General features: G+C 42.4%; 1 protein-coding gene across 2 annotated transcripts in view; it reads left to right on the forward strand.

The window, feature by feature from the left end:
• The first annotated feature begins 4,506 nt into the window (after nt 1-4,506).
• The window catches only part of ZNF217 (zinc finger protein 217), an 83,981-nt gene continuing 60,820 nt past the window's right edge, over nt 4,507-27,667 (forward strand). For both annotated transcript variants that reach the window (XM_044090032.1, XM_044090033.1), the window contains exon 1: nt 4,507-6,343. In XM_044090032.1, coding sequence (XP_043945967.1) covers nt 4,918-6,343 — 1,426 coding nt within the window. In that variant the 5' untranslated portion in view covers nt 4,507-4,917. The remainder of the gene's footprint in view (nt 6,344-27,667) is intronic.

The raw sequence follows: 27,667 nt of genomic DNA on the forward strand, positions 1-27,667 counted from the left end.
CTGCACAGATTGAAGGCTTCAGTTTGCCCTTTTAGTACAGTAGTACAGGCTTTTTTTTTTTTTTTTTTTTTCTTAAATACATCCTTTCTGGATGTTTTGGGAGTAATGAGTATCCTTACGATTTTAAAGTAAATTTGTAATGAGATTTACTCACGTTCATACAGTTATTGTCAGGAAAAAATCCTCTTGTATTAATGAGCTTTTTACCTTAATATGTAATTCTTGTTCTAGTGCATTTTTGTTGTACTTATCTGTGTGAGATGGCTACTTTACATCAACATGACAAATGATAGTCCAGTTTAGAGGACAGACATCTCTTCTTGAACTTGTAAGCATTCCTATTAAGCCCGAGTGTTGCCCTTGCCTCTAAATTCTTAAATATGTTGTGCGTGTGACTGGTTAGCAAACTGCTTTTCAGAAGAATTCCACACCCACCACTTTCCCACTTAAAACCTCCCTTCCTCTCTAATCCCCTTGGGGATTATTTTTCTCATTGAATTTAGTGATGTGGTGTAGGGGCAGCAAGGTAAATGAATTAAAGATGCATGGGCATTTTGAGGCAATGTCACAACTGCCTCATGTACACAGACAACCCCCTCCTCCTACCACCAAACACTAATACATGCGAGAGATGCAGTTATACAGCCAAACTAGAGGCTAAGCTCTCTCAAACCAAGACTGGATCAGAGAGTTAAGAGGAGAAGGGAAATACTTGCATCACACCACCAGTCTTACATAGACCCTTTTAAACCAGCACCGGCAAAAAAACCCACAGAAATACATGAAAACATACTCGGAGGCTCTAAATAAAAATCTGCAGGCATCCAAGCAACCTCCACCCCCAACACAAACCATGAAACACATACTTCACAAAACCAGTGTGCCATGCAATCACAGCCCTTAAGGCAAAATAACATACCCAACATACTAGTAATAGGTGACTCTATAGTCGGGCACACTGACGTTCCACTCACTAGGCTGAATAAGGAGAAGGTTACTGTTAGCTGCCTGTCGAATGCCAGGATCTGCCACATAACACAAGCACTCTGGTCACTCCAGAACAAGTACAAATATGACTGTCATTGTCCATGTTGGTGTGAATTACCTGAGCCATACCTCCCTGGACTACATGAAGAGAGACATGGACGAGCTCTCTGATCACGTAGCCCAGGCCAGTATGACCCTGACCCTGAGTAGCATCTTGCCCTCACCAAGAATGATACCACGGTATAAAGAAAAAATTCTCGATTTCAACAGTTGGCTAAGTTTCTGGTGTCATTCAGAGGGGATCCGGTGTCTGTCCGCCTGGGATGACATGCTCGACAAGCCATGCTGCTTTGCTAGAGACTGCTTGCACCTGTGACCCGTAGGCTTTCGAATACTGGCCAAGGCTCTTGCCACCCCCATAGCGCCTTTTTTAGGCAAGGCTCAAAAGACGAACCCAATGCAGTAAATAGCACAAATAACAAAGAACTGAGGGTAATGCTACTCAATTCCAGAAGTCTAAACCTCAAAATGCATGCACTCGAGGCACGCCTCAGTATGGAGAAAATCGATGTATGTAACAGAAACCTGGTTTAAGGCTCCAGAGAGCACCCCAGCACTACCAGGCTACAACTCATACCATTCATTTCGGCCACAGAACCCAAACCGAAATACAAAATGCGGGGGGCGTTTCCATATTCAAGGATACCCCCACACACAACATGATGCTTAAGAGATCATCCATGTGCAACTAACATCGGGAAAGTCTGCAATTCAAATTGTGGACTGCTACAGATCACCCTCCATGACCCAGGACTACCATTCCACCTTTCTGGAGACACTGGAAAACATGAAGGTCCTACCGAACACCCTGATATTGGGTGATTTCAATTGCCCTACCATTCACTGGGAAAACTACTAGAGTACCAATTCCCAGGCCCAGCGCTTCCTGAAATACATAAACTCACGCCCTGGATCAGCTGGTAAACTCCCTTAACCAGAGTTGAAAAAATATTGAACCTGGTAATCACCAACATGGGCGACAGTGTTCCACACCAGAGGTCACCCCGTCACTGGTTAGATCAGACCAAAAACTAATCACTCTGGATGTCCACACCCCACCACCACTCCCAACTAAGGAAACCACAGTAAAAAAACTTTTCTAAGCAAACTTCACCTTACTTAAGACAGAGGTGGTAAGTTTCACACCCCCACGCTAAAGGATAAACACTGCCCAAGATGCGTAAACCTTTACAAATGCACTCCATAAGCACCTACAAGGATGCATGGATCGTGCCATCCCTAGCAAAACCAAGATTCGCTCCTCTAAGAGAAGGAACCCAGTTTGATGGACCCCTGCAATAAACAGGCTATACAACTGGATGACGAAACTAGTTCAGGAAAAAAGCAATTCCCAAGAAGGAAAGACATCCCTGATCATTATCTGTAAGAAACTAAGGTCCCTCATAAAATCATCCAAGGCTAACTTTGAAAGAAAAATAGCCAAGGATTCAAAAGATAACCACAAAGCCTTCTTTAGCTATGTTAAGATTCTAAGTGGCAACTCGCAGATATTCACTGAACTAGTGCAAAATGGCACAAAATATACTGAACCTACTGGTATTGCCAACATCCTGGCAGACTCGCCTCCAAAAGGGCCCACAACAACTCTGGAAAAGTGTAGTGTCCCAAAATCACAGACGCACAGGTGAAAACAGCCCTTTCAAAAGCCAAAAACACAGCGTCAGTGGGACAAGATGGTGTCCCAGGCTGCATCTTGCACAAAGTAACTAACCCCCCACCAAAACACGCTGTTCAACCTTTGCCTCTCCACAGGCTACGTGCCCACAGAATGGCGCACAGCAGTGGTTATTCCTCTCCATAAAGGAGGAGCCACAACTGACCCTGGTAACTATCGCCCCATAAGCCTGACTAGCCTGGTCTGCAAGGCTATGGAGCGTGTCATCATGGAACTCATTAACAAAGACATTAGGAACCTCCAAACACTTGACCCGACCCAGTTCGGCTTTAAGGGCAGATCATGCCTACTAAACCTGGTTGACTTAGAGACAGTCACCAAGGCCATAGACTAGGGAAAGGTGGTTCACACAGTCTACCTTGACTTTGCCAAGGCCTTCAACACCATTCCCCACTCTGGTATTACAGAAGAACTCATCAGCCTGAACATAAACCCTTAAGTCACGAGGTGGGTTGCCAACTGGCTTAGACGGAACTCTCACGGTAAGAATAGCAGGCTCCAGGTCCCGACTAAACCAGTCACAAGTGGTGTCCCACAAGGCTCTGTCCTGGGACCCCTACTGTTCGGCATATACTTCTCAGAAGTACAGGCAAACGCATGAGGACTATGACTAACCAAGTTCGCCGATCACTGCAAACTGGGAGCCGTAATTGACTCTCTGGCTGACAGACATCCTCCAAAAGGGCCTTATTGAGACGGACACCTGGTGTCAAAGTCATGCCCTCAAGCTAAATGCCAAAAAATGCATAGTCATCCCATTTGGGAAAAACAAAACACCCATGAATTACCACATAGATGGCAGCCCCCTTAATACAGAAGAGGTAATAAGAGATCTGGGGACCCAGGTAGATTATAATCTCTCCTTTGACAACCATATTGCCAAAGTAGTTAAGAAATCCTATGTGGCCCATCTAATTACTAAAGGGTTCGCATGTAGAAATAGAGGTTCTAGTGCCCCTCTACTCGTCACTCATTAGACCCATCATAAAGTACAATGCCCCATTTTGGATGTACCTCACAAGACACTTCTAACAGCTGTAGAGACCACAAAAGTACCTCACGAAGAGGATTACTGGCCTCAAACATGTCCTATGCAGCCCGACTGAAAAAACTCCGGCTGTACTCAGTGGCATATCACTTACTCAGAGGTGATCTCTGCCTGACGTACAAAGTCATGTCCAACTCGGAATTGGACATGCTTCACCTAAAGAAATCCGTCACTGCAAGCCACGCGCTCTAGTGAGCTACACCTCGCCACAACAATAAATAGAACATGCTGGAGGGATAGATTCCTGTCAGACTCCCCATGCTTTGGAACAAAATGCCCAATTACATCAGGCAGAGCCCCTCACTAACACTCTTCAAGAGAAACCTTGACTAGTGGATGGGTAACAGAAAATACACCCCTGGGATCACTTCATTGGTTCTGCTTGACAGGGGATCAGTTAATTAATCAATGGGGTGGCGAAAGCCGACACTCTGGCTAGGCTTATAAATGCCCTCTGGCAGATAACCTAGTTACCTACGTATGAGAGTTAAGAGGCCATGAGCTAGTATAACTGCCAAGTCAGCATTAGTTGAGGAAGAATGAACTTGGGCAGCACAGATGAAGCTTTATGCTAAGTACACAACTTTTTCTTCCTCTCCACATATTTAGACTTGATTACAGAAATTGTAGATGCCTCGTTTTTGTAACCCTTACATAACGTATGCAAATGAATAATAGGACTTTTTTTTTTTTTTTTTTTTTTTCTCTCCAGCAGATGCAGATGGAGAAGTTATGTTCCTGATATTTGGCCTTGGATCACGTATTACTGAAGACTGTGTGAAGCAAGTAGTTCCAGCACTTTTTCATTGATTACTTCAGATTGCTAGCGAGATACATGTTGAAAAAGAAACACAAAGTAATATTTAGAAACTGTTTACAGAGAATGCATGCATTTTTGGGTCCATACTGCTGTAGCAAAGAATTGATGGAAAGGTACAGAAATATTTTACAGGAATATAGCAATAGTGTTGGTATGTAATGAAGGTTTAGTCATTAACACTGGAATAGCCTTCACATCTTGAATTCATACAGCTTAAAAAAAAAGCCATACAGGCTTCTTTGAAATCCTTTTAGAAGGCTCTAGAATATTTTATTGCAAGAGTCCTGCAGATTCAGGAGAGGTACAATGCCAACACAGCCCTTACTGGCATATATGGAGAGCCCTGATGGTGCTGCAGCTAGCACTGGATGTCCAGCAGAAAGTGTTGGGGTGCCTGCACCTCTTGTGGGAACCACTACAATGTCGTATAAAAGCTGCAATGAGAAAATTATAATACATGCAGAGGAACGTTTACCTTTGGAATGCATGTTTTGTGATGCTTGGTTTAAGCACCAGGAAGAACTTAGTAGACATGTTGTAAGCCAGCACCGGCCAACTGTATGTGAACCAGCAGTTCTGTGTATTGATGCAGAATTCCTTAGTCCCACTGACAAAAAACGAATTCAGGCAGACTCTCCACCACCATCTGTTAACAGGGACATTGAGGATGAAAAATTTAACTGTGAAGTTTGTGGAGATTTCTTCACTGAAGCCTTAGATCTTGAAGCTCACATGAAAATGCACAAAGATTCATTTACTTACTGGTGTAAGTTATGTGGAAGAAGGTTTAAAGAGCCTTGGTTTCTCAAAAACCATATGAGAACACACAGTGGGAAGACTAAACAGAAGTGTCAACAAGAATGCGAAAGCCCTGTAACCATTAATAATGTTGCACAGGAGCACTTTACCAGCAGCGTTTCTTCTCCATACAAAATGTGCATGGACTGCGGTTTTGTGTTTGTAAACAAGGAAACTCTGATGGAACACAGAAAGGTCCACAGCAGAAAGTTGTTTGTTGAAGAAAAGGCACCGGATGACCATTTGAATCCTAGCAAATCTTTGTCACAGGTAGAGTTTTTTTCCCATCTTGGCTTAAAACCATACTGTACAAAAGATACAGAGAAAATGGAGAGTTCTGCAAAGTGGATAGCCGAGCTTGATCCTCTTAACACTTACCAAGCATGGCAGCTGGCTACTAGAGGCAAAGTTGCAGTTTGCCCAGGGCAAGCTAAAGAATCTACACATGAGGGCAATACCGATACAGAAGACTTGTCTTCTGAGGAACTTAATGAAGTTTGGACTGCAGTAAAAGATAGTCATGTGTTTGGTAATGCTGAAGTCTGTGGGGTGAAAGCAGAAACTATTAAAAATGGACTTTCTCTTGACCTGTCACACGAAGGTCCAAAGAAAGACCAGTCTAAGCATTCCAGTGGAGACTGTGCAGATGGTGAAAGTGACCCTAGGTTGCCTCAGAACAGAGAGAAACCAACACACTGTTCAGAGTGTGACAAAGCCTTCAGAACATACCATCAGTTGGTACTTCATTCTAGAATTCACAGGAAGGACAGAAAAAGCAGTACTGCGAGTCCCACGCTTTCATCCGATGGTAGACTGACCAGTGCAAATTTGCCAGACACAACTGCTACCACAGAAGAGAATGCAGTAGCTGATAGGGGTGAAGTATGTTCAGAAGATGGATCAGAAGATGGCCTTCCTGGAGAGGCTAATTATGGTAAGTGTTAGCTGGAGTAACTCTCTTGTGTTTTGAAAAGTAATGCATTCTTAGTTTTGGTGGAGAGTGTACTTGTTAGTGGCTTTTACACAGCTTTTGTTGAGTTTTTGTTGTGCATTGCTTAGAGGGAAAAAATCCATGCATATGTTGCATTATGCTGCAGGCTTTTGTCTGCATTCTGAATTTCTTATCCTTGCATAGTTCTTTTGGAGAATGTATTTTGTTCTAAACTATTTTTGTTAATGCTTTTGAAATATGTACCATTCATATTTTGAGAGTCGTTGTTCAAAATTTCAACAAATTAATTGGAACAGGCCTGAAAAGTCAGATTTGACTCTCTTTTGGTAGACAAGACATGCAGATTTGATTGCAGCTCTGCCATCACATTCATCAAATCGGTGTAATAACGCTATGCAGCTGAGTAATACAAGAATTGCAGTCCTGGTACAGGTGCTATGAAAGTGGAAGTCTTTGCTTGCAGTGAGCAATTTTATAACAGGAACTGCTCAGTGGGTGTGCTTTATCTTTTGTAGCTTCATGCTCCACTGAGGTACTTTGTTACTTTAGGGCATACGCTGGTGATTTTAATGCTTATTTAAAGCACCAATTTTAATTTCTTGGTTTCTGAACTGTAACTTGTAGTGCCACCTACCCAGTGGTGAGGGTGGAGCGAGAGTACTATAGCTACACTGAACTGGAGGTTATGGGACTGTCATGTCAGCCCTGCACTTGAGTGAATTTTTTTTTTTTTTTTTTTTTTCTATGAATACAGTATTTACAGATTTGTACAAGGTGTGCGCATCTTTCTTCATGCTTAAAATGACTGTCTGGATATTGCATTAGTTTGGAAATAGTTTTGATGTTTGACATAGAAAGTATAGTACTTTGCTTCTGTATACTTCTCTAAATTCTGATCCAGCACACCTATAATAAGAGAGGACAATACAGCAAGGTTATGGTACCTTGCACATTTCCGGTCATTGTTTTCCATATTAAAACAGTTACCGCATACATTATGGAAATAATGTCGAATTGAGTGCCTGACCTGATGCTGTGGCAGACAGCAGGTAGAATTCCCACCCCATCCAGAAGTAGCATTTCAGTACTTTGATGCCAATACTCTTTCATGGCCAGTTTCCTTGAAGGTTTAACTGGCTTATTCTCCTGAAATCCACATAATGCAGTAGACTTGGACTTAATTGCTATTTAAAACTTTCACTTGGAAAAATAATGGCAGTTTTAACTCCCTTTTTAATTTTTCTGGTACTGTTTGGACTCTGTAGATGTTCTTCATGTTTCACTGATGTTTCACTGGTGCAGTCATCGCATTTGGGTTATCTGCCTGCAGGTAGCCCTCAGTCGGCCCGAATACCAGAGACTTATTAGTATTTCTGCATCTGATACTGTCACTCCAGGACTGATGTCAGGTCGCCAGGGGTATAAAAACAAGCAGCCGACGCCATTGCATCAGTCTTTCTTGCCGAGAAACCCGAAGCAGAAACAGTTAGCAAGTGCCGGTCGGCCGCTGCCTGAATTTTCATTTACGAATTTAATAATCCTGAAGTCTTCTAAAGTACCCTGTTGGGGATCCTTTTTTCTTGCTCTAACCGATGTCAGAAAAAGTTAACAATTATTTTGCCTGTGGAAAGCAAATACCTCACAGAGATTTTCATTCTTACTACGTCACCTGTTTAGGCCCAGACCATGACGTCCTTTGTCTGTTTTGTGTCTTATTTAATGCCAGAACCATTCGTCGTCGGGCTCTTTGTCGCTAAATTCTTTCGCTCTCTATCTCCATATTCTGAAATGTCTTCGGTAAGCCATCCAACTACCGATATTCCGAAAAAAGATAAAGATGGAATGCATAGGTCCAAAACTGCCAATGGCGCTTCCGTTAAGCTAGTCGCCAGTCCGCCGGTACTCGGTGATGTGTTTTCACAGCCCCTGATGCCCCCTTCAGTGGATTCTCAGGCCTCTACTGACACCCATTCGGAGTCCAGTATGCCACGAGACTGTTCATCTGTGGAACCTGTGGATGTATCTACCTTGTATGGGTCCGGAGCCGCAGGCACCAGCTTCTGAGGCAGTTATTTGCTCAACAGATGTTAGACACAGACTACTTCTTTTTTTAACCAAAGTTTCTTAGGCCCAGAGTACGCACTGCGCTTAGAGAACTGACGACCAAAGCGCATGCACCTGCTCCCATGCCACAAAAACAAATGATTAGAATGGCTGAAGACCTTATTACTCTGATTAGGTGAAGTCGGCCTCCCCCTGCTAAGAGACATTCCAGTCCCCTTCAGCTTCTACAGACCAGGAGTCTGATGAGACTGAAATTTCTGATTATAAAGACATGCCCTTATCTGCTTATGAGGATTCAGATTTTTCTTTTGGTGTGAAACCTTGCATGCCTTACAAGAGCATTTCCACTGGGAATGCCAAGACTATCCTCAGTCCAAAAAGAAACTCAGATAATTTCTAGAGTTGCCACAACACAGGCCCTTAGCAATACCACCTGTCCTGGATGTTGTGGATGTCCAACTCCTGACACTTTACTTCATGCCTCTAGGAAACCAGATGGGTACTACAGCGTACCTGACACTCAACAAATTTCTTTTCAAGAATCCTACTGCTGACCCAGAGATCCTTTCCCAGGGGCTTAAAGGTATCAAGGCTACTTCAGCCAAGAATCCCACCCCTTCGGACAGGGATTCCAGAGCTTTGAACAGATGGGGTAAGAAGATGTATACCTGTGCAACTCTTGCTGTTAGGGCATTGAATTGTTAGTTTCACATGCTGAAGTACCAGCAACATATTATGGAACTTATTAAACAAAAAGTGGCAACATTTTCAGACTGTGCAGAAGATAAAGAATTGCAGGAGCTTATGCACTCTGCAATCCAAGTCAGCAAGCATACTTTGCAGTGTGGATTTTTGACACCCTAGAAGCTTCTTGCCGGGCAGCTGTCACTGGCTCTACTGAGAAGACATGCTTGGCTGAAGGAGCAAACCATGCCAGACCATGTCAAATCAGAGTTACTAGATGCTTCTTTGAATAAGGACTGTTTGTTTGGCACCAAAGCAGAAGAGGTTCTTAAAAAGATGGAAGAAAAAGCGAAGACTATGCAGACTGTTAAAGAATTCTTACAAGTGCAACCCCCTAGATTCAGTAGGCATTGCCCTTCCAAACATTGGTCCTTTGCAGCCCCCTCCAGGCCTTCTCAAACCAGACCCAGGGGAAATGGACCCACCCAGACTACAGTCTCAGGGTATGCAGAGATCGAAGCAATGGAGTGCCCCCACCCTTAAAGCAGGGAGTGGTAAGCCACCTCCTTATGGAAAAGTCACACTAACTTCTTTACTCCACTCCCCAGCCCTGTCCAACTGCTTGTGCCCCTAGGAGGAAAACTTGCCCTTCATGCAAAAAACTGGATGTCCATCACTCGGGACCGGTGGGTCCTCAACATTGTATCCCAGAGGTACAAACTTTACTTCCATTCACTGCCAACCCCAAGCAGGTTTCCAGGCCTTCATCCAAACCAGTGGGCAGAGGCTCAAAACTAAGTACTTTCCCTGCTCAATATCAGAGCTATTCACCTGGTTCCAGTAGAACAGAGGAGTCGAAGATTCTACTCCAGACACTTCCTGGTACCCAGGAAAGAGGGCCCTTGACACCCAGTCCTGGATCTTTCTGTTTTCAACACCTTCCTGGTGGTACCAAAATTTAAAATGCTTTCCCTGCAACAGCGTCTTCCTATGCTAGCCAAGGATGCCTGGTTAGTCACCCTAGACTTGGAAGCCTATCTGCATATCCCTATAAGGGAATCGTGCAGGAAGCATCTACGTTTCAGAGCAAGGTCTATGCATTATCAGCTCTCTGCCCTTTCCTTTGGCTTATCTACTGCACTCAGAGTATTCACAAAATGTCTGGCTCCAGCCATTGCATACTGCAGGTAGAGAAATATCCAAATTTACCTGTACTTACGACTGCCTGATTCAGGCAGACAGTCAGGAATTTGCTGCTACAGTGCCTGACATTTGAAAAGCCTTCTGTCCTCCTTGGGGTACACCATCAACGAAAAGAAATCAAAACCGGTACCCAGTCAAAAGATTATATTCCTGGGAGCAAGCTTGGGCACAACTTCCTAGATGGCATTCCTCACCTCCGGAAAACATGTCTGCCTGACAGCTGGGTTCTGGTGGCCATTTGTTTGAAGTAGTCTATCTGCAAGAAAAGTACTGCAAGCCCTAGGGTTCATGGCCTCATGTGTACTTCTGATTCCATGTGCAAGACAGCATATGAGGAAACTCCAATGGTACTTCAATCTTTAGGACCTGGAAAAGTCATTCCGATCATACCCTGCCTAAGGACAGAGTTCCTCTGGTGGGCAGAAGCATGCAACCACAACAAGGGACTGCCATTTATTCAACCCCAAGCCGCCCACACCCTAACCACGAATGCATCCGACTATGCCTGGGGGGCACTCATGGATGGAAAATGTTTTCAGGGTAACTGGAGCCCAAGTCAATTTCATCTGCACATCAACCAAAAAGAGATGCTAACTGTACAGAATGCACTGACAGCTTTCAGATCCCTAATCTTTCCAGGACAACTGCTAATAAAAACAGACACCACCACAGTTAAGTGGTACATTAACATCAGGGGGGAACCCATTCCTACCCACTCTGCAGGCTAGCTATGGCCCTGTGGAACACGACCTTGGACATTCAAATCCATCTGCAAGCTCAATTCTTGCCAGGCAAACAAAACTTACTGGCAGACTACTTGAGCAGAAATCTCCTAGACCCACATGAGTGGCAATTGGAGATCAGCACCTTCAACCTTCTGATTCAGAAATGGGGGACCCCATAACTTATTACGATAGTCATAATTTGTTCCGATATGATCGTTGACTCCATCTTTCGTTATACTAGTATTCTCTTTGTTCAACTAAGTTGATCCCTCCTCTTTCAATTTGTAATATTTTTTGCTTAAATAATTCTTTTTAACTTTCTCGTGTTTTGATATAAATTTCATTCTTTCACATATTCTCTCATTCCATTTCAAATTCTTTATAGCATCTATACATATTTTATAATTTGTCTGCTTTTGCTACATCTGACAGCCATTCGTTTTTTTTATTTTTAAAAGCTAGCCACCACTTTTATCCAATTTTTATAACACTTTAGTAGAAATCTGAACTTTCCATCATTGCGTACTTATTTCTTTCCACTTTCATTTCATAATTTCTCATTTATTCTTCTTTTCCAGTCTGATACACACACGATTTTCCTGCATCTCTAGCCATATTTGAGTCCTCTGGAAAAGCCTGTTACAAGTGTCCCTCTCTCAGCTATATTACCTTGTGATTATAGTAATCTTTTTGTCTTGTGTACACCTCAACTATACTAAAAATCTTTAAATTGCTGAATTTTATACTTATTTCCCCTCTCGTTTCTTTCAAATCACACTTCCATTAATACAGTATTAACATTAATTACCACGTAACCTGAATTTTAACGTGTAACATAGGCACATCATCTTCCCCTCATTACCAAGGTTACATTCAGTAATTTCACTGATTTTCCTGCAAAGTACAACCATGCCAGAGCATAGTTCTTTTTCTAGGTCCCATGTTCTATCTCCTCCCCAAATTTTCTTTGCTTGTAATTTCTCTTGTGTTGATCTTATGTTTTCCAATATTGCTTTGATATGTGTAACTCATCAATTTAAGATGCTTTTTCTGTTTACACGTACTGATGTCATTGCATATGTTGTAGCCAGAAATTATGTAAGTTTAAGTATTTATTTCATTTGCATTTTCCATTTCCTTTATCTCACTTCCTTTTTCTGTCTTATTCTTTTGCCAGTAAAATTCTTTTTTACATTTCACTATTTTCCAATTTATATTTTCCTCTTCACTTATTTCAGAACCTTCTTCTATATTGTCTTCATTTTTCTGTTTATCCTTATCTTTATTTTTACCTTGATCTTCCTTACTTCTGTCTTTTTATTGAGACCATTTTTTCTCTGCATGCTGTCTTAGATTTTATTTCTTTTCTCTGTATGTTGTCCCCAATTTTTTCACTTTAAATGCCCACTCTTGTAACCCCCCCCCCATCGTGGTAATCATGGGTTAAAATTGCCTTATAAACACCACTAAACCTCTTACATTTCACTTCCTCCATAATGGAATCACACAGTTCAACAGGATATCCACTATTAGCTACTGACCTATGAGGAAAGTTGCATTAACCAGGTACATATTGCATACCAAAAAGTAGATATATTAATTGATGATTTATTAATGCAGGGACAGATTGATGAAACAGAGCATTATTTCCTGGCAAATAATTTCCTAAGGTCAGTAGCATTTTTGGTATACCAAAATTGCACAAAGGTTTGGACAACATTCAATTTAGGCCAATTGTTGATGGGAAGAGGGGAAAAACTTTCAGTAAAGTCTTGGATTATGACCTGCAAGGAGGTTTGAAAGTGTTTAGATACATAACTAAGGACTCCTGGGAGTTTTTGAATAAATTAAAGGTAGTTCAAATTATTGACCACACAGTGTTAACGATTGTGTAATTTATTTTCGGTCATTCCAAATGTAATAGGGTTGCAGTGGTTAGAGCAACAATTATATAAAACTGGTGTATAGGAACAGGACCGTATAAATATTTTGTTACCTTAATGGAAGTTGTATTGAAGAACAACTATATTTATTTTGAGGGCCAGTATTACAAACAAAAAAACTGGAGTAGCAATGGGAGCTGCGTGTGCTCCTATTTATGCGAATTACATTATGGCCTACTGGGAACAAGAGTATGTTTTCACCAGTGAATATATGAAGTATATACAACAATACACCAGTTTTTTTGGATGACATATTTGTGGTATGGGATGGGCCAATTGAGGTCATGAAGGCCTTTATAGATTATATTAATTGTACAGTACAATTTTTTAGGTTCACCTATGAATATAGTAGTGAGGAAATTTCATATTTAGATGTAAAATTGAAGGTCAATCATGTGGAAAAATGTCTGGTTTCTGGTATATACAGAAAGCCTACCTTTTCCAATTCTTACCAGAGCTGGCACCCTAACCATCAGAAAAAAGCGATAGTAAAAGGACAAATGGTTAGGGCAGCCAGAATGGTAAGCGAAAGTCAAGATTGTCTAAAAGAAATGGCGTTCATTAAAGGTATGTTCATTAATAGTGGATATCCTGTTGAACTGTGTGATTCCATTATGGAGGAAGTGAAATGTAAGAGGTTTAGTGGTGTTTATAAGGCAATTTTAACCCATGATTACCACGATGGGGGGGGGGGGGGGGCAAGTATATACAGTTATTGGAGAAGTAAAAATAACAAAAAATGAAACTGATGTTAATGTCGGTAATGCCGAAATGATAGATGAGGTGTATAAGCTGTTTGATCAGACTGGGAAACGTTTTATTTTATCACTACATACAATTATGACGTGGATCACATAGTGGGAATAATAGAAATTGGAAGTTATTAAAATTGGATAGTAACGTATGGAGAAAATTGAACAACCCCCCAAAAATCTTAAATAGGAAAGGGAAGTCTTTTAAACAATTGCTTGAGTCAGCTGCAAACTCCAGTTGGGAGAATGTTAATTCACACAGGGGTAAAGGGAATTTTAGGTGTGGTAGATGTAGTGTGTTTGTAAATATATTCTTGTTACAGGTGATAAAATTATTATTGAGGGAGAGGTTATTGGTATACATGGCCATTTTGATTGTCATGTTAAAAATGCTGTATATATGGCTAAATGTGAAGGTTGTCCGGCCATTTATATAGGGAAAACCTGTAGGATGTTCAGGGATAGAGTTAGCGAACACATCCTGGATATTAGGCACATGAAAAATACCAATGCCCTAGTTAGGCACATAGAGCAACACCCAGAGCACAGATTTAGATTTTGTGTAATACAGCAAATAAAAAAGGATGGTCAGGGTGCAGTATTGGATGTGCATCTTGATATTTGTGAAATGAGATGGCAGTTGGCATTAAATGCTACAGTATTTCCAGGAATTAAATGATAGCATAATCATATTAACCCTATTAAAATTAAAACGCATCTTGGGTTGAAAATGTTATTTATAAAAAGATTTTAAGAAAGTTTTTTATTTCTTATTGTTATGGAATGGTGTTTTCCAGAAAGAATTTTTTAAATTTCTTAACAAAATTCGTGAAAGTTAATTTTATATTTTTTATATGATTAACTATTATTGTTTTTAGACATTATATTATTTTATGTAATTTAAGAACATTGGGTGTCAAACAGTGTTTAGTTGATTTTGTATATGAAAATGTTTATTTTACATTTACATTTTGTATATTTAACACATTTTGATATGTAACAAACGAAAATTATAAACAAAAATACTACGTATTGGTTAAAGACTGCGAGCAGAAAAAAAACGGTTCATAAAAATAAAATCAGAAACTAGCTCGCAGTCACCCCAGGCAGTCAGCAAACAAATAGTATAAAAAGCAGTCGCGTCTCTTCAGACCCTGGTTCCTGGGATATCAAATCCAAATGAAGTATAAATTCACTCTCTATTTAAAACACAATGTAGCAGTTTTATTCAGGTACACAATTGGCAAGTGTACCTTCAAGACTTAAATTATTTCCATCTTGTTTATTGTTCGTAAAACACAATAACCTATGCAGGTTCTTTCTCTTCTTATAAACAAAACACAATGGAAATAATTTAAGTCTTGTAGGTACACTACCTTGTTACAAGTGCAATTATTGTATTTATATTAATGATATTAATGTCTTTATACATCCTAACACTGGGCAAGTGTTTTCTATCAAAATTAACGCTAACTGCAGTACTAGACATGTAGTATATATTGCTAGCTGTGTATCCTGCCGATCATTTTATATCGGCAAAACTGATAGGATGTTGAAAGAAAGAATAAGAGAACACTTATATCAATTTCGTGTTAGATCTAAAGTTAATGCATTATCTAAACATGTCTTACAGAATGATAGTACGCACAGGTTTCTATTTTCAGTGCTGCATGTGAATACACCTAGTATGAGAGGAGGTGATGTTAGGAATTATACTGAAGATGCTGAGACAAAATGGATTATAAAAACACAAGCACACATCCCCCCCCAGGTCTCAATGATAGGGTTCCTCTTGGACCTGCCCTTAAAAACAGGAGACACAGAAAATAGATATAGTGTGATTTTGATGAATAGGACTCGTAACCTTAAGTAAGTGATATATGTCCTTTTTTATGTATATATATATATATGCATATATAATTGTTTTTTGTGTGTGTGTATATGTGTGTGTGTGTGTGTGTGTGTGTGTGTGTGTGTGTGTGTGTGTGTATATGTATGTGTGTGTATATATATATATATATATATATATATATATATATATATGTATATATATATAAATATATATTATATATATATATATATATATATATATATATATATATATATATATATATATATATATATATATGTATAAAATGTGTGTATATATGTTTAGATATGGTTGAATTTTAAAATGTTATCTGTTCAATTTTTGTTGATTCATGAAATGTCTTATGAAGCGGATGCCTTTAAGGGGCTATTTCACTAATTGATTAATTGTGTTGATTGACATTTTTTGAATTTTTTTATATAAGCCTCATTTTAGATTTGACTGTTATAGGCTTGATGAAGCTTGATAGCGAAAGCGCTTGCCAATTGTGTACCTGAATAAAACTGCTACTTTGTGTTTTAAATCGAGAGTGAATTTATACTTGATTTGGATTTGATATCCCAGGAACCAGGGTCTGAAGAGACGCGACTGCTTTTTATACTATTTGTTTGCTGACTGCCTGGGCTGACTGCGAGCTAGTTTCTGATTTTATATTTATGAACATTTTGATATGTAACACAATATTGTGTAGATGGATTGAAAGTATAGTTTTTTTACTTCGAAGGGTTAATGAAGTTAGATTTAGGATATGCCTGTTAGATTGAGCTTTGTCTGATAGGGTAATTGAAGGGGTGGGATGTATTAGTTGTATTGTTGTAGTGTATGAGTGAATATAACATCAATGGAGTGGTTAAATGTGTTCATATTCTGAAGAAGTCTGTATAATAAAGACGAAACCTAGGTCAAATTTGTGTATCTGGTCTGTATATTTGACTCTACAGTCTCTGGTCATCAGGGTCCTTCCTGGTGTTTTCTGGCAATTTGTTAGTAGTTTGGATTGCTGTCTTCCTTGACGTTTAATATGTTATGGGTTTTCTGAGTCCTAGACAAGTATATGTAGCTTGCAAGGAAGTAGTATGGGATTTTGCTTGTGGTAATTTGAACATGGAGAAGCTCAAGTGCATTGTCATGTTTGATCAGCCTTGAAGCTATTTTTATTTTCACTGTGAATAGAGACACATCCATCTTTAGGCCCTTTCTGTGTAGTAGGTGGTCTAAATGTGGAAGGCATTGTAGCCATGTACTGCCGGTGTGCTGTCTGGTTTTAAACCATGTCTCAGTGACCACATAGTCATCAGTATCCTCTAGGGTGAGGAGAGCATGTGTAGGTAGTGAAGTTTTTTTCTATCCTCCTTAGGATTGAGTAGCAATACCTTTTTAGACTTTTTGGTTTTGATTTGCTGTCAGAGGTGCTTTCATTTTGGCATTGCCTAAAAATAGTCACTATAGGGTAGGGCAATATTTTAGCTAATATTTAAAAGCCTAGAGAGGACAGGTGCAGACCCGTCCCTTGCAAAGCATCTCCTATGCTGACAAATATTGCACTCACTTAGAATACCAGAAACTAGGCCAATTGTTAAAATCGGTCATCAGTTTGTATTGTGGCACATGCCAAAGGGAGAATCATATTCAGTAGTAGGCCTGATGAGGAATAAGTACGGGGGAGTTGTAACCTCTTGAGGCAATGCCTTTGCTAATCAGGTGAGCAACGTAGAATACCTTCCTCGCCACAGTACATTGTGGTTGAAGTCACAGCCTACTTGTGTTCTTGGTCTCACTACATAATTGATGCTTAGGATATTTTTTTATACTCACCAGGGTATTTTTTTTTTTTTTTTTTTTTTTTTATAATCAGCAGGGACATTGTTTTTACCAAAGGGAATGATGGTGCATTTTTTTGGCGTTTAGTTTAAGACCGTGGCTTTGGCACGAGTTATTGGTCTGTGTGTAAGCCCCCCCTTTGAATGCTGACATCACTAGGGGATGCAGTGATGGAACCTAATTTGCGGTCAGCCACAAACCTAGTTAGCCACAGCCCCTGTTTTGGGCTGGACTTCAGAGACATGTATGCCAAATGAGGGGACCCAGCACTGACCCTTGTGGGGACCCCACTTGTGCCATGTTTGCTAGTAGAGGTGAAGTCTTCCACTTGAGTGCTGTCTGTGAGCCAGTTTGCAACCCACCTGACAACGTAGGAATTGATATTCAACTGGGTTAGTTTGTCAATGATGCATGAGTGTGGGATTGTCAGACGCCGTGGAATTATCAGACACCTTGGCCAAGTCATGATGGGCTGTGTGCACAGTTTTGCCTTCGTCTGTAGCTCTGGTCGCATTCTCAAAGTCCACCAAGCTTAGCAGGCATGACCTACCATTGACAAAAACAAACTTGGACAGATCTAGGGTTTAAAGGTCACTTGTATATTATTTAAGATACTTGATGATTTGTCCCATGTCCTTACAGATGAGGCTTGTTAAGCTTATGGCTCTATAGTTACCCAGGTCTTTTGCTGAGCTGCACTTGAGAGGGGAATAACAGTCACTGTTTTCCATTCAGTGGGGACAAAGCCAGTACTCTAGCTGTGGTTGCCTAGTGTGCCTAATGGAGAAGCTAGCTCTTAAGAACATAAAGAATGCAGCCCGGAATGCCATCTGGTCCCATGGAGGCTGTGTTCTTAGTCTTGGAAAGAGGAGTGATGACTTGCTCCTTGAAGATGCTGGGAGGATATCATGTTGAAGACCTGGTTTGTGGTATGCTTGGTGGGGGAGATATGGGAGTGAAGTTTTCACCAAATCTGTTAGCAGGTTTGCAATTTCCGCAGGGTCAGTGTACGCTATACCATCCACAATTACTTCAGCACCTATCTGAATCTTACCTTTTAAGATGCGGCTGTATCTGAAGAAGGCCTTAAGGTTATTTGCTATGGTTGCTAAATTTTTTCTCATAGTTGCTTGTTTAGGTTGAGGAGGGTACTCTTCCCGTTCTGGGTTCTGACTTTGGTGCAGCAGCTTTTGCTTATTGTAATGTAATTGGTTAATGCTAGGCATCTGCCAGGATATTTTTCTAGAGGCTCTTGCTTTAATTCTTTCAGGTGTGGTTGTGTCTATACATTTGTGCAAGTGTACAGGGCATTCGTGTATACCTTTAGTGTAGCAGTTAATGCCATCTCTGGAAACTGGAGCTTGGAAGTCTATTGTACCATCCCTTAGGAGGGTGTAGTTAGCTTTGGTGAAGTTTTGTTTAGCCTGATTTCTCCTTTGGGGAGTTCGGGTGCTATTGCTACTTCATGGTCTGATTTTAACCTGTGCAGGCCCTACACTTGAGATGTTGCTTTAGTCACTCCTATTGGTGAGGACCAGGTCTAGAAAGAGTCCCTAGTGGGGTGGTGCACTGTTTGTTCCAGGGCATTTAGTCTAAATTTTTGTGCAAGTTTAGCCTTGTGTAAGGTTCCCAATTAATGGAGGAATAGTTAGGTTTTTAGTTATGATGAGTTGAGTTTCACTTTTGAAGGCTTTGGCCAAGGCGCTAATTTGGTGGTGGTTTAGTATTGATGTTCATCGTGCATACAGCTGCAGTCATAACTGATTCTCCTGCCGTCAGGCGGGTCCTCGGTCGGCCGAATTCCAAAGTCTAGGTCCGGCGTCGGTTGTCGTCACTTCTTCCCTGACGTCAGTGCGACGGGGGTATAAAGGAACCAGCCGACGCCATTTTCTTCAGTCTTTCTTGCCGCGCGGTGCCCGAAGCAGAAGCAGTTCGCAAGTGCCGGTCGGCCAGCTCCTGAGATTACGAAAATTTGGAAACCGAAGTCTTCTTAAAAGCCAAGTACCCCATTGGGGAAACTTTTCTTGCCTCAGACCGATGTCAGACAAAGTTAATTGTATTTCTTGTGGGGAAGCAAATACCGCATAAGGATTTCCATTCCCTCTGCATACCTTGTTTAGGCCCAGACCACGATGTCTCGGTCTGTCGTTTTTGTGCTACATTCAACAAACGCACCATTTAAGTGTCGGGCGGAGTTCACCCAGCATTATTTTGGGAAAGCATTTAACTATATTATGTCGTCGGATACACCGACTCCAGTTTTGTCTAAAAAAACGCAAAGATAAGGACCGACACACTAGGACAGCGGCCTCTACCGACACCACGCCAAAGCCGACTACACGTGCTCCGGTTCTCTGCGAGGTGCCTACGCCCCTGACTACCAACGACACTTCTTTGACTGTGTCTCCTGTGCCCGAGGTCACAGGCTCCTCGGCCCACACCCCGACTACAGATACCGAAGCCACTCTTGGCGTTGAAACTCAGAATGTGGACAGGTCCACCTCCACTCAAGGTGTCTTCAGACCTTCCTCTTCTTTCTCCATCAAGGCTTTCACTAAGTCTAAAGCAACCATGCACTCTAAGAAACCAGCTACACAGGGCCCATCTCCAGGCCCAATGCCTAAGAAACAGATGCTTAAAATGGCTGAGGATTTAATTACTCTTTTATCAGAGGTTCTCAGCCCCCACCGGACAAAAGGCCCAGAGTGGTGGAAGATTCCCCCTCCTCTGATCAGGGCTCCATTATTTCAGAGCACTCTGATGATCAGGAACATTCTTACTCCCCTTTTGAAGATTCTGATGCGGAGGAGTCCATCCCTTCTGTATCCCCCCCCCCCCCCGAGGATTACTCATTTGGGGAAACTTTGCATACCTTAAGGGAAAACTTCCACTGGGAAGGCCAAGATTATTCAGATTCCAAGAAAAGGCTTAGGGAATTTCTCTTGCTACCTCAGCACAGGCCTCTGGCTATACCTCCTGTCTTGGACATCCTAGATGATGTTTACTCTGAGGCCTGCCTTAACCCGGACTCTCTACCTCCAGCTCCAGTTAAGCCTGACGGGTACTACAGGGTTCCTGACTCGCACCAATTTCTATACAAAAGCCATGCTGCTGACCCAGAAACCATCTCACAGGGCCCCAAGGGAGTTAAGGCCTCCATTGCTAAAAATCCATTACCTTCCGAGAGAGATTCCAGATCTTTAGAAAGCTGGGGAAAAAAGGTATATACCTTGGCTACCTTAACCATGAGGGCCTTAAACTGTCAGTTCCATATGCTAAAATACCAACAGTTTTTGTTATCACAATTGAAAAGTAAAATGTCACAACCTGAACAACCAGACTTGAAGGAGTTGCAGGATTTGATGCATAGTGCAGAACAAGTGGGTAAGCATACCTTACAATGTGGTTTTGATGCTCTAGAGGCCTCATGTAGAGTTGCTGTTACTGGATCAGTCATACGTAGGCATGTCTGGCTCAAGGAACAAGCCTTGCCTGATCATGTCAAAGCTAAATTACTAGACGCCCCTCTTCAAAAGGATGTACTATTTGGTGCTAATGCTGAGGAGGTATTAAGGAAAATGGAGGAAAAGGCTAAATCAATGCAAACTGTGAGATTTTCTACAGGTACAATCCCCACGTTTTAGTAGAAATTGGCCTTCCAAAAACTGGTCCTTTCCTGCCACAGACAGATCCCAAAGAGGCAGATACAGGCGCCCGAGGGGCAGAGGACAATCCCAAGGATCGTTTAGAGGCAGACAATGGCAAGCTCCTACACAAAGAGGTGGTGAGGATAACTCGCAATCTTTCAGAAAGCAAACCCAATGACTTTCCCCTTTGCATGCCAACCAAGTCTCAAATGGCAGCCCCCTTAGGAGGAAAGCTGGCATTATTTTCAAAAAATTGGCATATTGTCACAAAGGACAAATGGATCCTGGACATTATAAACAGAGGATACAAATTCCATTTTCACACCCTTCCAAAAATGAGGCATGCCAAACCTGTCACACAATCAAAGGGCAGAGGCACAAAGGCAAATTACAGATCTCATAAACATGAAAGCTATTCAAGAGGTACCTACGCACGAACAAGGTCAAGGTTTTTATTCCAGGCTATTTCTGGTACCAAGGAAGGGAAAAGATTGGAGACCTATTTTGGACCTATCCATCCTAAACACATTTCTACTCGTACCAAAATTCAAGATGGTCACTCTACAGCAACTTCTTCCCATGCTGGGCAAGGAGTCTTGGCTGGGAACATTGGACCTCAAGGAGGCATACCTGCATGTCCCAATCAGACAAAATTGCAGAAGGTACCTCAGATTTCTTGCAGGTTCAACCCATTATCAATTCTCTGCATTACCCTTTGGCTTATCTACTGCACCCAGAGTATTCACGAAATGCCTGGCATCAGTAATTGCCTACTGCAGACTTCAAGGGATACAAATATACCCCTATTTGGACGACTGCCTGATCCAAGCGGACAGCAAGCACATTCTTCTGAAACATCTGGCTTATGTAATAATGTTGTTGAACTCTCTGGGATACACAGTCAACAAAAAAATCAAGGTTAATACCCTCTCGGAAGATAATTTTCCTGGGTGCCAATTTGGACACAAACACCCAGATGGCCTACCTCACGCCAGAGAAGCAGGGGCAACTAATTCAATACTTCAGAACACTAGCAAATTGCACCAGGCTGACTGCAAGGAAAATCCTGCAGGTTCTGGGATTCATGGCATCTTGCATCTTACTAATCCCATGTGCAAAGCTGCATATGAGGAAACTACAATGGTACCTGAAAAACATATGGTCTCAACACAGCCACAGTTTGGAAACAATACCACTAATTCCATGTCTGCAAAAGGAATTTCTGTGGTGGGCTCAAGCATGTCAAACAAACACAGGTCTTCCATTCAGCAAGCCTCAAGCAAATCAAGTCATCACAACAGACGCCTCGGACTACGCCTGGGGGGCGCACATGACAGATCGGTGCATTCAGGGCAAATGGTCCCAAAAAGAAAAGCACCTTCACATCAATCAAAAGGAAATGCTAGCAGTAATAAATGCTATTATAGCTTTCAAGGACCTTCTACAACCAGGTCAACTATTGATAAGAATGGACAACACCACAGTTATGTATAAACAGGGAGGAACACATTCTTACCCCCTATGCAGACTGGCCATGTCACTTTGGAACATGGCCATGGTGGATTTACAAATGGAACTACAAGCACAGTACTTGCCAGGCAAGGAAAACACACTGGCAGACAACCTAAGCAGGAATATGACAGATCCACACGAATGGAAATTGCATCCAAAAGTTTTTACAGAAATAATCCAAGAATGGGGAGGGTCAGACATAGATCTCTTTGCCTCCCACAAAAATCATCAATTGACAAATTTTTGCTCAAGGATTTTCCATCCAAAGGCCTGGAGAGTGGGCGCGCTCTCTTTCTTTCAGTTGGACATCAATGACAGTTTATGCCTTCCCACCTCTTCCTCTGCTGCCCAAAGTTCTATTGAAAACCAGAGCAGACAGACCAAAGATGATTCTCATTGCTCCGGACTGGCCAAGGCAGCACTGGTACCCACTCCTGAGGAGTCTGACGCAGTCCCCACCATGGACCCTGCCTCTAATGCCTCTTCTGACTCGGCACAGCTTCAAAACTCTTCACAGTCAGCTAAAAACACTCAATCTAGCCGCATGGAAGATTCCTTAGCATCACAACAGGCCCTACTCTCCAAGGAGGTGCAGGATGTAATTTTGGAGGCCAGAAGGCCATCAACTAGAAAAGCTTACTCCGCAAAATGGAAACTGTTTTGTGTCTGGAATGAGAAAAAGGGTCAGGATCCTGGAAATCTGAATTTACCTCAAATACTACAATATTTGGCTGAGCTGCTAAGCAGTGGACTTTCATTCTCCTCCATCAAAATCCATGCCTCAGCCATTTCTGCAGAATACAACACTGATCCACCTTTGTTCTCTCACCCTCTCTTAAGACAGTTCCTCAGAGGGGCTAAGAATTTAAGACCTCCAAGGAAACAACCAATATCTGCTTGGGATCTTAATTTCATTCTGGAAAAACTGACCTTGCCTCCCTTTGAGCCAGCTGCCTCATCAGATTTGCAATATTTATCCTGGAAAACAGCTTTCCTTCTGGCTATCACCTCAGCTCGTAGAGTTTCAGAACTACAGGCTCTCATGGCTGTCCAGCCTTTTATCATCTTCCATCAGGACAGAGTTTCCTTACGAACCAACCCGTCTTTTATGCCTAAAGTGGTATCCAGGGTAGCTTTAAATCAGGCCATACCTTTACCTACTTTTTATCCTAATCCTCAAAACAAAGGGGAGAGATTACTACATTCCTTGGACATCCACAGACAACTGCGTTATTATTCTGACAGAACAAAGCCTTTCAGAAAATCAGAACAGCTCTTTGTGTCCTATGCGGTAGGAGCTCAAGGAAAGCCAATTTCCAAACAGACACTCTCAAAATGGATAGCCCACTGCATACGCTTTTGCTATTACTTTCATGGCAAAACTGTTCCTACAGGCATTATAACTCATTCCACCAGGGCCACAGCCACCTCTGCAGCCTTCCTCAGAGGAGTTCCTACCAAGGATATTTTGGAAGCAGCCACTTGGAGTTCTGTGCATACCTTCTCCAAGCACTTTACCATTATACTCCAAATCTAGAGCAGGCTTTGCCACTGCAGTCTTGCAGGGCATTTTGGCTCCTCCTAGTTCCACCTAGTGCCTACCACCCCTTTCTTAGCTTTGGGATTCTACCCATCAGTTATGACTGCAGCTGTATGCACGATGAACATAGTACAGATGTCCTTCAAGGATGCATCTGCAGTCCTAACATATGGGTTGTCCTGCCTCAGGCAGCCCTTCGGTCGGCCGGATTCCAAAGTCTGGTCTGGCCTCGGCTGATGTCACACTTCACCCGACGTCATAGCTGCAGTAAATTGGGTATAAAGGCATCAGCCGACGCCATTTTCCTCAGTCTTTCTTGCCGCGCGGTGCCCGAAGCAGAAGCGGTTCGCAAGTGCCAGTCGGTCAGATCCAGAGATTACTACTACCGAAGACTTCTAAAAAGCTAAGTACCCCGTTGGGGACTCTTTCTTGCCTCAGCCGATGTCAGAAAAAGTAAATAATTGTTTAACTTGTGGGAAACAAATACCTCATAAGGGTTTCCACTCTTATTGCCTTCCTTGTTTAGGCCCAGACCACGACGTAGCAGCTTGTCTAGCCTGTGCTTCCTTCAACCGACGAACACTTAGACGTCGGTCGGAGTTTGCAGAGGAGTTGTTTGGTCCCACTTTTGCTTACAAAATGCCGTCGGAGACTCCGACTTCTCAATTAGTTAAAAAGCGTAAGGAAAAGGACCGACACTCGCGGTCCGCGGTTTCGGCCGAAACCACGGTTAAGCCAATCGCGAGTGTCTCTGTTTCGGCTGAAACCCGAGTCCACTGTTCTTCCTTCGGCCGAAAGCATGCCTCCTATAGCCGAGGCCTCACACAGCATGGCTGAATCTGCTACTGAAATTTCCACTGCTGTTGCAGGTACCCAGGATTTATCAGATACTATTCCTTTAGACATATCTACTCCTGCATGTGGAGCTGCTAGGCCCCCTGCATCTATGTCTATCAAGGCCTTTGCTAGGGCTAAAGCAGCTAAATCTTCTAAGGCCTTGTCTGCTAAAACCCCCTCACACAGGCCTACCTCTAGTTCCCAAATGCTCAGCCTGGCTGAGGATCTCATTTCTTTGATCAGGGGATCCCAACCTCACCCTGACAGGGCCTCTCAACCCCCTCCAGAGAAGAGGCCTAGAGCAGAGCCCCCCGATCCAGTTTCTACAGACTATTCCTCGGATGATTCAGAAAACTCAGAACCTCCAGAAGGCCCATATTCTCCTTATGAGGATTCTGATGCAGAAGACTCCATTCCTTCTGCCTCTCCTCCTGAGGAATTTTGTTTTGGGGAAACCTTGCATGCTATGAGAGCACATTTTCAATGGCAGGGCCAGGATTTTTCAGATTCAAGGAAAAGACTTAAGGACCTTTTTACATTTACCACAGCATAGGCCTTTAGCCATTCCTCCAGTACTAACAGTTGTTGATGATGCATATAATGATGCTTGTACTGCCCCGGACTCTCTTCCCCCGGCCCCTGCCAAGCCCGATAGATATTACAGGGTCCCGGACACTCACTCACACTTGTAGAAGGCTCCTATTGCAGATCCTGAAGCCATTTCACAGGGCCCCAAAGCTGTAGCAGCTGCCTCTGCCAGAAACCCCCTCCCCTCTGAAAGAGAATCTAGAGCACTAGAGAGATGGGGTAAAAAAGTTTATACTTCTGCTACTCTTTCGGCTAGGGCCTTAAACTGTCAATTTCACATGATTCAGTATCAGGAATTTTTGTTAGACCAGCTAAATAAAAAACTGTCGTCTCCTGAACGTATAGACCGTAAGGCCCTTCAGGATTTGGTACATAACACTCAACAGGTCAGTAATCATTCCTTAAAATGCGGCTATGATGCACTGGAGGCTTCCTTTAGATCAGCTATGACTGGAACAGTGATTAGAAGGCATGCATGGTTAAAAGAACAATCCTTACCAGACCATGTAAAGTCAAAACTCCTAGATGCTTCCATGGAGAAACAAAGTTTGTTTGGTTCCCCTGCACAGCAAGTGCTAAAGAAGGTGGAAGAAAAAGCAAAATCTGTCCAAACAGTAAAGGATTTCTTACAGGTCCAGCCTCCAAGGTTTAGTAGAAATTGGCCTTCAAAGAATTGGTCCTTTCCAGACACCTCCAGAGCACAGAGGCAGAAATAGGCGCCCAAGAGGCAGAGGTAAATCCAGAGGTGCCTACAGGGGACGTCAGTGGCAGTCTTAACAACCAGAGAAGTATTGCCACAGATCCAGCTACGACCACTTCCACAGGACAGACACAATGACTTGACTCTGATACCGCCTACCAGGAATCAACTGGAAGCACCCTTAGGCGGAAAGCTAGCCTTATTTTCCATAAACTGGCATTACATTACAGGAGACAAATGGATTTTACAGACCATAGCCAAAGGCTACAGGTTTCACTTCCACACACTACCAAGAAAGAGAGGAATGCCAAACCTACCACCAAACCAAAAAACAAACGCTCTAGAACAAATCAACCACCTACTAAGGATGAGAGCTATAGAAAAGGTACCTCCCATGGAACAAGGGCAAGGATTTTACTCCAGACTTTTCCTGGTACCAAGAAAAGAAAACCAATGGAGACCTATTCTCGACCTGTCCGCTCTGAACACATATCTCATTGTTCCAAAAATTCAAAATGCTGACCCTACAGCAACTTCTTCCCATGCTGGGCAAGGAGTCTTGGTTGGTGACTCTAGATCTCAAGGAGGCATGCCTGCACGTCCCTATACGACCAGATTGCAGAAGATACCTCAGATTTCTTGCAGGATCAGAGCATTATCAATTCTCAGCATTGCCCTTTGGCTTATCTACTGCGCCCAGAGTATTCACGAAATGCCTGGCATCAGTAATTGCTCATTGCAGGCTTCAGGGAATTCAGATTTACCCATACCTGGATGACTGCCTAATACAAGCGGACAACAAGACCAAATTAACAAAAGATTTGGAAAAGGTTATACAACTACTGCAAGCCCTGGGATACACAGTCAACATGAAAAAGTCAAGGCTGGTACCATTCCAAAGGATAACATTCTTGGGTGCAGAACTGGACACCTCAAATCAGATGGCATTTCTCACAGCAGAAAAGCAAAAGCAACTACCACTCTATTTCATGGCATTAACAACACAGAACCAGCTTACAGCAAGGAAAGTCCTGCAAGCCCTGGGTTACATGGCAGCCTGCATAATATTGATACCACAAGCCAGGCTGCATATGAGGAAGTTGCAATGGTATCTAAGGAATGTATGGTCTCAACACAAGCACAGTCTAGAAGCCCAGATTCCAATAATCCCATGCCTGAAACAAGAATTCCTGTGGTGGGCTCAGGCCTGTCAGATGAACAGAGGACTGCCTTTCCACAAACCTCACCCAAGCCAGACTATCACCACGGACGCCTCAGACCTAGGTTGGGGGGCACACATGGTGGACAAGTGTATACAAGGCCTATGGACACAAGACCAGCTGAACCTTCACATAAATCTAAAAGAGATGCTGGCAGTGAAACAGGCACTACAGACATTCAGACCTTTTCTTCAACAGGG

The sequence above is a fragment of the Protopterus annectens genome, chromosome 12.part0 (assembly GCF_019279795.1).
Source record: "Protopterus annectens isolate FY-2018-M chromosome 12.part0, PAN1.0, whole genome shotgun sequence".
NCBI lineage: Eukaryota > Metazoa > Chordata > Ceratodontiformes > Protopteridae > Protopterus > Protopterus annectens.